Genomic DNA, 13,559 nt, shown 5'->3' with positions numbered 1-13,559 from the left:
CTTGGCAGTACATGAAGTCTCTGGTCATGAAGTTCGCATTCCGGTGAAGGGTAGTGTATATATATACCACCCTGATATATGTCTGTAGGTGTTCAGGGTGTGCCACTCCAAAATAAAGTGCTTTGGCATATTATTTTGAGCTGTAGACACTTGGAAAACAGCAAAGGCACGGACAAGCTTTTCTCTGAGTGCCGACCTCTTCCCCTCCTTATCTGCCTTAAGACAGAGCCTCCAAACGAAACTTGTTATAATCCCCTCCCCAGGAGTTTTGAGAGTAGAAGTGGACACCACATCCAGGCAAACTTTGTCACAAACTCTGAGGTCTCCCATCAGTTCTTCTATGGGTTCATTCTTCTGTCCTAAAAATCATTTACTCTCCCCTAAGCGGCCTACATTGCACTCTTCTGCCCCCCCCCCCCCCGCCTTTCCTATTAAGATGGTATAACAGTTAAACTTGAATTCTAAGCAACCTCAGGGAATGACTAATTTTTCCCTAGGTCTCTCCCAGGCACACATGAAGCGTACATGTTGATTAACCCATTTTTTTTTCTCTTGTTAATCTGTCTTTTATTACAGGGGACTCAACCATGGACTCAGAAAGGTCGAGGCAAAGTTATATTTTACCCTCTACAGCAGCGGTCCCCAACCTTTTTGGTGCCAGGGACTGGTTTTGTGGAAGACAATTTTTCCATGGACTGGTGAATGGGAGGGGGATGGCTTTATAGCCTGCCACCAGATGCAGCTTAATTGTCATTTGCCATTTACTGATAGGGTTCTGATATGAGTCTGCAAGCAATTGATTTATTGTGGTCTCTGTGCAGTCAAACCTCTCTGCTGATGGTAACCTGTATTTGCAGCCGCTCCGCAGCACTAGCATCACTGCCTCAGCTCCACCTGAGATCATCAGGCATTAGATTCTTCTCATAAGAGCACGCAGCCCAGATCCCTCACTGGTACAGTTCACCGTAGGGTTCGCTCTCCTGTGAGAATCTAATTCGGGCCGGAGGCAGAGCCCAGGTGGTAATGCCAGCGATGAGGAGCGGCTATAAATGCTAGAAATGCAGCTCAGCTCACCTCCTGCTGTGCCGCCAGGTTCCTAACAGGAAACAGACAGGTACTGGTCCGTGGCCCCAGGGCTGGGATCCCTGCTCTACAGTAGTCAGGAAGACTTTTGTGGGAACTATTTGAGCAGAGACCCAAAAGGGGAAAGAAAACGTATGCTGAGCAGAGCAGGAAATGCATGCTTAGAGTGTTTTTGGTTAAGCAAGGATGCCAAGAGCTGAAGCCCTGTGAATGAGGAGAGGGGACTGGTAGGTGAGAAGGTTAAAGAGGAAGCCAAGGACAATGGTAAGAATTTGGAATTTAACTTTTACTGTGGCAAGTCCTAACATTTATCTTTTTCACGATGTTTAAGTGTGCAGTTCAGTGGCATTAAGTACATCACACTGTTGTGCAACCGTTGCTACTGCCCATCTCCACCATCCATCGTCTTCATCGTCACGAAGCGAACTCTGTTCCCATTAAAACTCCCCATTCCCTCCTTCCTCCAGGCCCTAGTAACCACTACTGTACTTTGTCTCTATGAATTTGATGCTCTTGGGTACCTCGAAGAAATGGAATCATGCAGACTTGTCCTTTTGTAACTAGTTTATTGCACCTCGCATAATGCCCTCCAGGTTCATCCATGCTGTACAATGTGTCAGAATTTCCTTTTAAGGCTAAACCATATTCCGTTGTATGTGTAGCCCACATTTGTCTACCCACTCATCTGTTAAGGGAAACTGGTCTTCATCTCTTGGCTGTTGTGAATAATGACATACGTTAGAGTCCCTGCTTTCACTACCTTTGGGTATATTCCCAGAAGTGGGATTGCCTGATCATATAGTAATTTTGTTTAAGTTTTTTGAGGAACTCTTTTCCACAGCTGCTACACAAGGACTCCAATTTCTCCTCATGCTCACTAATGCTAGTATTTTTTTAAAAAATCAGTTTCTATTTTACAGCTAAATATGATATACATTATTATAATAGTTTCAGGTGTACACCCCAGTACTTAGACAATACATAATTTACTATGTAATCATCCCAATAAATCTTGCACCCATCTGGTATTATACACCTAGTTATTAGAATGTTACTGACTATATTCCCCATGCTGTTCTTTACATCCCCATGATTATTCTGTAATAACAAATTGGTACTTAAAAAAAAAACATTTTATTTATTTTTAGAGAGAGGGGGAGAAAGAGAAACATCCCTGTGTGAGAGAAACATTGATTGGCTACCTCTTGCAGGCCCCCACCTGGGGACTTGGCGGCGACCCAGGCATGTGCCCTGACCAGGAATCAAACGGTGACCTTTTGGTTCACAGGCTGGCTCTCACCCACTGAGCCACACCAGCCAGGGCTGTACTTTTTAACCTCTTCACCTTTTTCACCCATCCACCGAACCCCGCTCCCATCTGGCAACTGTTGCAATGTTCTCTGCATCCGAGTCTGTTTCTATTCTGCTTGTTCGTTTGTTTTTTACATTCCCTTGTTGGCAGATAGGTTGTCATTTTATTGCTCATATTTTCATGTTTTTCCCCCTTTTCTTAAAGAAGACCCTATGACACACCATGTAATACTGGTTCTGTCCGTATCAGTCCAGGCTCCCAACATGTGAGAGGGCAGCCTTCCAACGACTCCAGCCTCCGGTATCACCTAACTGCCGCTGAATGAGGGACCCCAACTGAGAGCAACCAAGCCTGCCTCCAGGCCTGAGAGAAACAGCGTTCCACTTAAAGCAGTTAAGTTCTGGAGTGGTTCGTGGTGTCGCAATAACCAGAGCAGCGGCACGGACGTTCCTAAAGCAAACTGGGAGATCTTCATCTGGGATGCTTCTATTTGGGAGCTTTTTTGTGTTGTGCCCCGTTTAATCACAAGTCTTTGATGGCAAAGGCATTTTTGGGTTTAATTTCTGGTGGTTCAACCTGCCTTTCTCTTGTGCTTCAATATTAAATACTCAGGACAATAAATGCTAAACTTAAATATGGTTACCTCCATGCTTATGTGTATGTGTGTGTGTATATATATGTGTATATATAAGCTTATATACATCTTTTTGACATTATAAGGAGCTATGTGTATACTAGTTTTTAGTATCTTGTTCACTTTTGAATTACTTAGCTGATTATTTTCATGTAAATGTAATCGATTTCCACATAGCTACTACTACTTACACAACACTGATGATGCCGTATTTCAATACCGTTTAGGGTGGGGAGGGAAGATGGTGAGTTGTAAGGGTCTACAAGGAAGGAAAAGGGCACTCACTGTCTAAATGGAATGCTAACCGTACCCGATGTTGTTGAACGAAGTGAGTGCTCTACCACTGGTTCTCGCTGTACAGTCAGTCTGCGGGGAGGTTGGTCACACCAACATGACGCTAAGTGGGGAGAAGCCATGATTAACTTTCGCCTCTAAGAACTTTGAACACTCCGTATACAAACGTTAAGTACCAGCCTCAATCAAAACAGAAACTATCACAGGTACTAGAAAAAAACTCAAAGAATATTCCTGACTTACACTAAATCAGTGGTATAATCTTTAAATTGATAGGACACTTATGTCAAGGCCAAAAGCCAGTGGATGAATACTACTGGATAATTATTAATATGTGTCTGTCATGGTTTATTTTTTTAAAAAGATTTTATTTATTTGTAGAGAGGGGAAGAGGGAGAGAAACATCAAGGCGTGGTTGCCTCTCGAACACCCCCTACTGGGGACCTGGCCCACAACCCAGGCATGTGCCCTGACTGGGAACCGAACCAGCGACCCTTTGGTTCACAGGCTGGCACTCAATCCACTGAGCCACACTAGCTAGAGCTGTGTCATGGTTGAAAGGAGAAAAAAACTCAGATGAATTTTTATACAAGTCTTTATTTACAACTTGTTTAACAACTGTACACTTTTTGCAGCCTTGAAAACATTTTTGTACTTGAATGGGAAAATATAATTTGACCAAATCTTAACTTTATTCTTCATATACATATAATATATGCATACATATAAACATATACATATAATACCATAACAAGTTGGCAGTCATAAAATTAAAATGAGTAGGTGATATCAAAAGGAAATACAATATAAGATTTCAAAGAAATTAAAAATATTCTGGTGGTTTCTTGGACTTTATATTTTTGTGACTTTAGGAAAACTTTCTTACTGAGGTTCTCTACCAACTCATTCACCTCAGAAAAACGGAGAAAATCCACCAATCTAACACACAGCAAATGGTTGGCAAACTTGGTAAACATGGAAAAATGCTTGGATGCCAGTGTTGCTAAATTTGTACTGACTCCTCGTAAGGTGAGAAATTTAGAGTCCTATGTGGATTTCACTTTCGGATTACAGTTTGGACAAAGAATGAAATGTGAAATTATCAATAGTCAACCAGAAGTAAGAATATACACCTAGCAATATACTTTTTGCAAAGGCTAAACTCTGGTGGGTAACTACTGTGTCAAATGTGGAACTAACAACAATTCACAGAACAATGAATGATACTTAAGACATGAGTATAAGGCTGTAGAGCTGGGGCTGTAATCGATACAACTCCAACTCTAATGTACTACGGTGATTTCCAGCGCATCGGAAAAGTTTAAAAAATACTGTAGGGGGGGAAAAGCCTCTTACTATCCCCAAATCTTTGACAGAACTTATTCATCAAAATAAGGCAAACTATTAGATATGTTTGAATTTTATCACTCATACAACCAAAGATTGGGCATTATAAATAGCAGGGCAATTGTCAAAACATGAACATGGCAAAACAAGAAGAACCTGAAAATGATTCTTCTGAGTACAAAGCATTCTGAATTACAAATAACCAGGAAGCAGCAAAGTCAGTGAAAGCGATGATATTTTCGTGCTTCTGAATTTGAAATAACTAAGGCTCTTAAAAAACAAAAGGCGACCACTGAAAGATTAGAAGGCCTCAAGTTACTGACTGGTATTTATGTACAGTCATTCCCTGTGTTTATACTAAAATGCTACTTATTTCAAGCATATTGAAAATTTCCCTTAATATGAGTCTGTGTAGAACACAGTAAATTAGGCCACCAAGAAAATAAAAAACTCAAATTACACCGTTTGCTTATCTGAACCTGAACGACAATAAGAGTTTCATCATAATTTGCTTAGAATTTGATACTACTGGAACAAGTCTGTTGTTTGATAAAATGTCTTAAAAAGAAGAGAAAAGCATCATGAATTCCTAACAGAATAGTTTAACTAAGTAACAAACTGAATTCAAAAGAATTATGATTAGTCTCTTATTTTCATTAACTCAACAATGTATTTGTATAGATCTTTTAATTATGTTAAGTGCATTAGTAATAGGCCAACTAAATTAATAAATATTAAAAAATGTTTCATTCACTAAGTCACTGGAATTAAATGTTTGCTTCACACATTAAATTTAACTTGATTCACTATCCAACTTGTTAAGAGCAAGAAACTGAAGAAAAACAAATTATTTGGGTATGATGTACCTTTAAGGTGGAAGATAATCAAATATGATCTTAGGGACAGAAAAAAAAACTGTTGGCAACTTTCATTAGCTCTATATAGATTTAAATGTAACCAAATAGAAGAATATGGTGTTTATCAATTTTTACTTATAAATAAGCATTCACCAGTTTCTGCTCAATAAATGTAAACTATCATTAATGTTAAAAGCACTACATAAAAAACTCTTAAAGATATTAAGTTATGATTTATGAAATGATTTAATTACATTACTTGAAAAGTAAAGTGCTGAGAATCTGTTTAAAAACATATATTGAAAATTAGTTTCAAAGAATGGGGTTTTGATTTTTCCAAGGTTTTAAAAAGGGCTGGGATTAATTTTAATAAGAAAAATAGCTTTATTCAAATCAACTATTGCAGTAAAATCTAAGAGCTATCGCACGTTAATTGAACGCTTTTATTTTGTCCTTTTTTTCCCTTCGGGTATTACAGCACTGGCGAAAAGCGTTTTCTGCAGTGATGAAAATGTTCTAGGTCTGTTCTGTCCAATATGGTAACCAACCACTATCCACGTGCCGTTACTGAAGTACTTCAAGCGTGGCTAGATGCCTGGGGAACCAAATTTTTTATTCAATTTTAACTTTAATTTTAATTGTTACATGTCTAATGAATCGGACAGTGCAGGTCTAAAATCTACTCTTCTCTAGATTAACAAGAAACCAATGGATGCTAAAGACAATTTGAAGGAAACCTATCCATTCAACGACTAATTAGTAGATATCCAAACATGGTTTGTCCTCATGTGCGCGTGTAATTTTCTGCTTTGGGAGGACAAAGCACAGCTCTCCTCTCCAAGGTCGGAGTCTAGACCTGCTTTTCCATGCTGCTCTCTTCCAGCACCTGCCTAGGCAAAGCCCATCAGTAGGATAGGGGGCACTGCAGAAGAAAGACTACAGAAACTTTTCACACTATAAAAACATTTCTCTCATCTGAAAACACAAAATGATACAAAACTAAGAGAACGTTCTTATGAGCAAATCTTCCTATTGTTTGGCAGGAATCATATGTGTCAATGCTTATGTAACAACAAATATTTTGGTACTTTTTGACTATGGTTTGAATACTGTTATATTCAAGTTACAAATGGCAGAGTCCTAAATCTTAAAAGCATCCCTTAGTAAGCCAAAAACTTTGCTGTATCTGAACTCAAGGAAATGACCAGCGTCATAAAGCATATCTGTTATAACAGAACCAAGAATATTTCTGTACTGTTCTGCCATCTTTGGGGTCTGCCTTTTCCCATCACCCCACCCCACCCCACCCACTTTCCCGATTCTCTGACTTAATAGTTCATGGAACTTGGCTTTCTTTCTCTTGGCTTTGGGTATATGCAATGATGAAGAAACTACAAATGTTAAGGGCAGTTTGTAAGTTTGTATTTTAGGTGACAGGAAAATCAAAGGTAAGAACATCTTCTGATTCACCAGAAGATTGTTTAGGTTTTACTGCTCCAACTCCAGAAAACAACGTTTCAAGGGTGTTTATGTGAGAGAACTTCATTTCATTAGTTATTAACTTATAAAAGTTTGATTAATGTGAAATATAAAATGTAATTCATGCTGAGTAGCCCCAGCCCAAGTTCAAATAGATCTCCAGACTTAGAACTTCAGATCTGACTTTAAAAATTTCAGGAAGAGTACAAAGCCCATTTATTTGGGCAATCTTTTACATTTTTCTTAGCAAATGCTCCAAAATAAGGAAAAGAACCCCACTGGAAAAGATAAATAAAACATGCGACAGGAAGTGAAAGAAAATAATCATCTAATATTAGTAAAGTGCTGTGAATCTTGCAGTGAAGTATAAATAATACATAAATGATTAGAACAGTAAATAATATTAAGACACTCAATTCTACAGTGACATATACAAAGTAAAACACGATAGGATGTATATACAGTAGTCACTGACTGTAGGTTGACAAGTACACCACGGTTAAACATGAGTCCCTCTATTGATTTCACAATACAGTTGCTAAACTAATTATTTCCTTTTGTCCAGTTTAGAAATCTCAGAGGTGATAATGCTGGATCAGACATCTCCCATGTACATCATTAAAGACTCAGCGTGCTTTGGTAGTTTTCTTTTTCTCGCTTTGAGATTGTTCTCCCCATGACACTTAACGCTTCCTTTAAGCTCTGAGTGGATATAATGCAGGACATTTGAGAGCCCCAGGGGCCTAAAACTTCGAGGCCATGGACACCCTCTCTGATGACTTCATCTTCCGATCCTAAACATCTCATTCAGAGCCTGGTGAAAATGTTTCAGGTACATAAGGGCTCTCCTTGAATATGTATTTTTAAACTATGTATTTTGCCTTCACTTTAAACAAATATTTCTGTGGGGCTACTATGTATAATCAAGGGGGACAGAAATTTGAGCCTATGGTTTGTAAACCGGCTAAAGCAGCAGATCCAGGTGACTGTAAGGAAGTCATTAGCGATTTTCAGCCCCACGGATTTCTTCTCATCTCATCAAATCACAGTGTTCTTAACGACCTCAAATCACAACCTTAGGTTTAGTAATGGGTTAACAGTTTCAAAATGAAAACAGGTGCTGTCCCCTCCAATGATAACATATACAATTAATATGTGTGCCCAGTTAATACCCACTGAAGGGAAGGATAATTAGAAAATAAATTGTATTTTTGTCTACTCTTTTTTATTGAATAATCACATAATAAAGTCAGAAATTTTATGTAAACTATTACTTTAGGAGCACTTGTTAAGACAGTGTAAGTTTTGATTGTATTATACTTCTGTCTGGAAATGTTTTATAACTAAGTCATTTCTTATCCCAATAATCCATTCTACTGTCTAGGAATGAATTTGCCTTAACAGCAGTTCTGTTACTTTCTCAGATTTCTATGCTCACTGACATATGGTATACAAACTTATCTTACAGAATATTGTTCAAAAATGTTAGAAAAACAGAAAAATACTGAAAAGAGACAGAACATAATTGCTGATAGATAATTGTTAGAAAACATTTGTAGGTCCCCCACAGTTGCCAAAACTCATATACTTGCCATAACTAGGTTTGGGCCTCTAGTTTTTCATTAACTAATGTCCCTTCTCTATCATTTTAAGTGCAATGTAAAAAATCGAAGTGTATTTAAAGGTAACATTAAATACAAATTTCCTAAGTTTTTATATTAAAAAGATAATACATGTGAATTGGATTGATAAACGGCTGTTTAAAAACAAAGTAATCAGTACATGCTTCCCAAGAATATAATCAGTGATGTGAAGGAAATGGATATCATCACATCTGTGCTGTCCCTCATTTTATAAAAGGAAGCTACATACTCATGCTTCCATGATGGAAGGGACAGGGGAAGGGTAGAAATTAGCTGTGTTAGTAACAAATTCTTTCATGGTTTTTAGGCTTCTGAGAAATGAATAATATTTCCTGCAAAACTTTAGACCCTAAAATCATTGAGCTCAAATTAGACAATAAAACCATTTCAAAAGTTTCAATAAAAGGAACTTACACCACTTATTATTTAAATATGCTTTATAGAAAGTAGAAACTTGGATGACAGACACATAGAGAATAGCCTTCCTCTTATAAAAACTTCACGATATAAAACACTGACATCATCACAGTTACAAAGAACAGGCTGACACTGCCCCCTCAATGTGACGGAACTGGGCTATGCGACCACACTGGAACCAGCTGCCCACTGACCATGGGAACCGTAGGAAGAGAGATGATCATTACTGAATGGAACACCCTTTTAACTTACACAAAGGGGAAAATAAAAAACATGCTAAAGTGATTGAGAAGTTTCTGGCATCCCATTTTACTTCTGTTGATGCAGTCTCATCCTACTTGGGGTATCACACGGGCTTCACCGGTAAGAACTACAATGCTGCATCGGTCAGTTCCACAGCCCTTTCTAGGGAAAGGGTCCCTTCATAACATAAGGCTAAAAAGTCAAAATATCCTTCCATAGTTTAATGAACAGACAACAAAAAAAAACCATTTCGTCTTAATGTTATTTTGCCCTTAGCAAAAGCAGGGTGCCAGATGCTTGGCTCTCCCTGCAGGGTCCCAGGTGTTCTGATCCACATGTCTGTGTCTGGCTGGCTTTGTACTATCTGTGGGTTGGGGATGCTTTTGCAGATAAATCTCACATATTCCAACTGAGGATAATTGTAACATTCCTGGAGTCTGAGATCTGGACAACTGGAGATTCAATGCAGAGAGTTAAGATAATTTCAAAATTTATATTTTTGTTTCAAGATAATTCTTACAGTGGGGTAAAGGTTTTCAAGTTTTTCACATGGTTATCTTTAAAAGATGATGCCTAGCTGAGCACAAGAGACACTCAAGAATATTTCATTTCGTTAGTTAGTAAGACTGGACAAAACTGTTATTGAAAAGGAGATGTGAGTAAAGTAGAGCATAAATAAAATGTCTTTTCTTCAACTTAGCTTTCACTTACAAATTATTGCTGGTCTATTTGGATAGCATGAATTTTCATGCCTTTGTGAAAACTAATGAAATACATATAGGCTTAAGTCTCTGGCTGGATAACATTTAGTTTAATTTTGTACAATTGAGCTTTTATTATATAAACAAAATAATGAAACCTCAATGAAATTACAGGAAATGTTCCCTTTTATAATCTAAGTATCCCATTAAGACAACTTCACTAGGCTAGGGCTATCTAATAGAAATAATTCAGTCTTGATCAATTTTGGAACATGGGTCCTTTATTTAGGGACTTATTTTTCTTGATTATGAACAAGTTATTAATTGTACTAATTTGTTATTAACAAATTATAAAAAGATATGAATGAAATTTTGAAGTTCTTTTAAGTACAATTGTATTATTTATTCTCTTTTTAGATGTGGTAAACTATGATATTTGGATTTTTTCCCCTATTATGAGCTTCTTAAATACACACTGCAGAACACAAATGTTGTACTTTACTATTCTTTAGTTATGTACTTTGTATTTCCTTACCCTGGTTAGAAGGAAAACAGCGAACAAGCTTTTTGTTTATAAGAGCCCAGGCACCAGGCTGGATGGATCGCCTCAGCCTAGTGCAGGAGCACCGCACTCACTGCACGGCAGAGGCAGGACTAGCTCCACCGTCCGAGCGGACGGTGTCGTGAAGCGGCTGTGTCTAAGGAGTTTGTGAACGCGCAGCACAGCATAGCTCGCAGCTCGACAAAGCGCCCCCTGTCTTCTACCTCCCTGCAGACCATGCATCATCACACACTTCCTGAGAAAGTATTACTCATGACAGGAGAAAGAGAAAATTCACAAATCCTCCCCAAAGCTGGACAAGAGAAACAGAGTTGTCACTGTTAGAGCTAAGTTTTATTCCTGTCTTTTTAAAAAACCATCATAGAATGTTAGTAATATAATTTCTTCTATAGAAAGTAATGAAAGTAATGTACCAAACTTTTCTTCTAATGAAAGTAATGTACCAAACTTTAAAGGTACAGTAACGGACGGAGAGTGAAAGTTATGAATGTAAAATACCAAAATAATAGCATGCAAGATGCTGAAGAAGAAGAGTAACGAAAACATCCTTCTAAAAGGCTGGCACCTCTCCAACCCGTTTAGAAAAGTGTATCTGAGCTGGTGCATGGGCTGGAGACCAGGACTGGGCAGTAAACATTTAAGAAGTACAATTAAAACCTCTTATCTTATGGGATACAATCCTTTTGATAAATAGTTCGTAGACTCTTTTATGTTCATCTACCTTATTCTGTGGGTATAATTTCCCAATTATTTTAATTTTACCACGATTAGTGTTCACACTCTGTTTTAAACAGTTGCACCCTAATGCTATTTGTAAAGTGAGGGCTGGGAGTAAGAACCACCCTAAATGATTTCTGATCTCTTATTGTCAAGACTTCCTATGTTGACTCGGTCTGCTTAGCCTCCTGACACCCCACAATGCACTCTACTCACGTGATTCTCTCCGTTATTACTAAGTCTTCCTGCTTTATGGTCATTTCAGGCAGAAGTATCCATACTGTGCTTAGATTTCTGTTCTTAATGTAAAAGCACAATGCATGAAGTCATTTCTGTGTATATTCTAACACTTTCTTCAAGTCAGATTTCTGAGGACAAATGAAAACACTACTAATTTTTAGTTCAATTTTCTTATAAAAATGGAAGCAAGAATTTAAAATCAAACATTTGAATATAGTTTCTGAAAATTCTCAGTTACATTTAGCTTGATTTAAAGTTACTAATTTGTGTTTAATATCCAGAACTAAATGAAACCTGAACTTCTGAACAGCAAGTACAATGAAATAAAATCCTCTTATTAGGTGACCTATCTAAAAACAAAAACAAACAAAAAATTGATCTAATTTAAGTAATGTTTTGCTTTTTTAAAAAATGGGCTATAGGGTACAAGAAAAAGGCTGGAGGGGAACTTAAATATAAATGGGGACCAAATACTTAAGTCAACATGTAAAGTCAGGCACAGGCATGTCATTTTCAAATGAACGATATTTTACATTATATAGCACCTTATATAGTCAAAGTGCTTTACAATCACTATTACTTGACAACCACTCATCAACGTAAATAAACATGATTTATGATCAGCCAATCAACGTATCTAAGCTTTTTGATGCAACCAAATACCTAAGAGAATCTGTTCAGTAGCAAATTCTTGGGCTAATACATAGAATTAAGAAAAAATGTAGAGGAGACCTATCACAACATCACATGTAAGAAGTCACTTATTGATCTCAATGACTGATAGTAAGATGTTAAGCATTAGGAAATATTGAGAAATGTAAGCGTTTATGTTAACAAATAAGTAAAACAATGAGATGCCAGTCAAAAAGGAAGCTGCCCCAAAGGTCCTGCTACCTATTACTTGTAAGTATATGGAAAACAGGTCTCTAAGATGTGGAGGCCGATTGAAACTATTAATATCAGGCACAGTGCCAGAATCTGATCCTCAGGTACTGTGATATTCCAAAACAAGAAAAAGTTAATGCGCTGCCTGATTTTTTTTCTTCTGTAATTTACCTCCTATTAACCTAACCAATGCATTCACTTCTGCCAGCAACAAGATAGCAGGAAATAATAAAATTCTATGTATTTATGTTTTAAAAATAGTTTCCAAATCTTTGAACAAATTTTAATTTCCTATAAAACAATGTGAAAACTAATTTTTTTCCCTCTAAATAATTCTATCAGGTGCCCTAGATAAGGTCTACTTAGCACCTCTGCCAATGGATTTATGTCTTTGCAAAAAGTGCACTTGCCAACCATTCATCTTATATAGTAAGTATGCAAGTTATTTGAAGTGCATTTGGAAAACAACTGAAAACACAGATTAATACATCATATAAAGATTAATTCCCTTTAAACAAAGACATTCTTGTAAAGCATGGTAACACAGAGGCACGACAAAGAATATAAATTGTATATCAATTATTGGCAGAAAATCTAATTCATTACAAAGCCTACACCATTGGGGAAAGGACGTTTTCATACAAAGAAATGTACTACACTGTTACACACCACTTTTAATCGGGCATTTAAAATTTGTTTGGCACATTAAAAGAAACTGAAAGGACTACAAAATAAAGGACCAAGAAACTAAAACATAGATACAGAGAGAAAGTCCTCAAATGAGAAACAAGTAATTGACACAACAGAGAAAAAAATTAGCCGGCTGAATTTCCCGAAGTGGTGTTATGGGTAACAGAAGTGTGTTTGAATGCAGAGTGTTTTTTGTTCTAATAGCAAGACTTGTCTACCTTGCTGTGGCTGGTTGAACATGGCCGGGGTAAGATCTTCTTGTGCTGGTTGCTTGTCTTTGCCTGGCCAGAAATGACTGCCCTGAACCTGTACTAGCAAGTCTGTCTTCAGCTGCTTTTTTATGCAGAGTCATTCCCTGCATCACATAGAAAGAAAAAAGGTAATCAAATAAAAAATAGTGGAACAAACATACTCTCATGATAGACAATTTCATCATGCAGATTTTTCATCATCTT

The 13,559-nt window shown here is 37.3% G+C and overlaps 1 protein-coding gene across 6 annotated transcripts in view; it reads right to left on the bottom strand.

Annotated features, from left to right (window-relative positions):
* Positions 1 to 3,900: 3,900 nt before the first annotated feature.
* The window catches only part of HOOK3 (hook microtubule tethering protein 3), an 86,433-nt gene continuing 76,774 nt past the window's right edge, over positions 3,901 to 13,559 (bottom strand). The window contains exons 22-24 of one of the 6 annotated variants that reach the window (XR_008425895.1): positions 13,323 to 13,459; positions 11,506 to 11,657; positions 3,901 to 6,122 (exon numbers count right to left, since the gene is read on the bottom strand). Coding sequence is in view for 4 of the 6 variants with exons in the window: in XM_024578785.3 (XP_024434553.2) it covers positions 9,530 to 9,761; positions 13,323 to 13,459 (369 nt within the window). In the remaining 2 variants the exon portion in view is untranslated. Of the gene's footprint in view, positions 13,460 to 13,559 lie in introns of all 6 variants that reach the window. The other 5 variants (XR_008425894.1, XM_024578785.3, XM_053916338.1 and 2 more) reach the window with 5 other exon arrangements.

Source organism: Desmodus rotundus, chromosome 13 (genome assembly GCF_022682495.2).
Source record: "Desmodus rotundus isolate HL8 chromosome 13, HLdesRot8A.1, whole genome shotgun sequence".
Taxonomy (NCBI): Eukaryota; Metazoa; Chordata; class Mammalia; order Chiroptera; family Phyllostomidae; genus Desmodus; species Desmodus rotundus.
The sequence above is the reverse complement of the archived record's forward strand: the minus strand, read 5'-3'. Positions and strand labels throughout refer to the sequence as shown.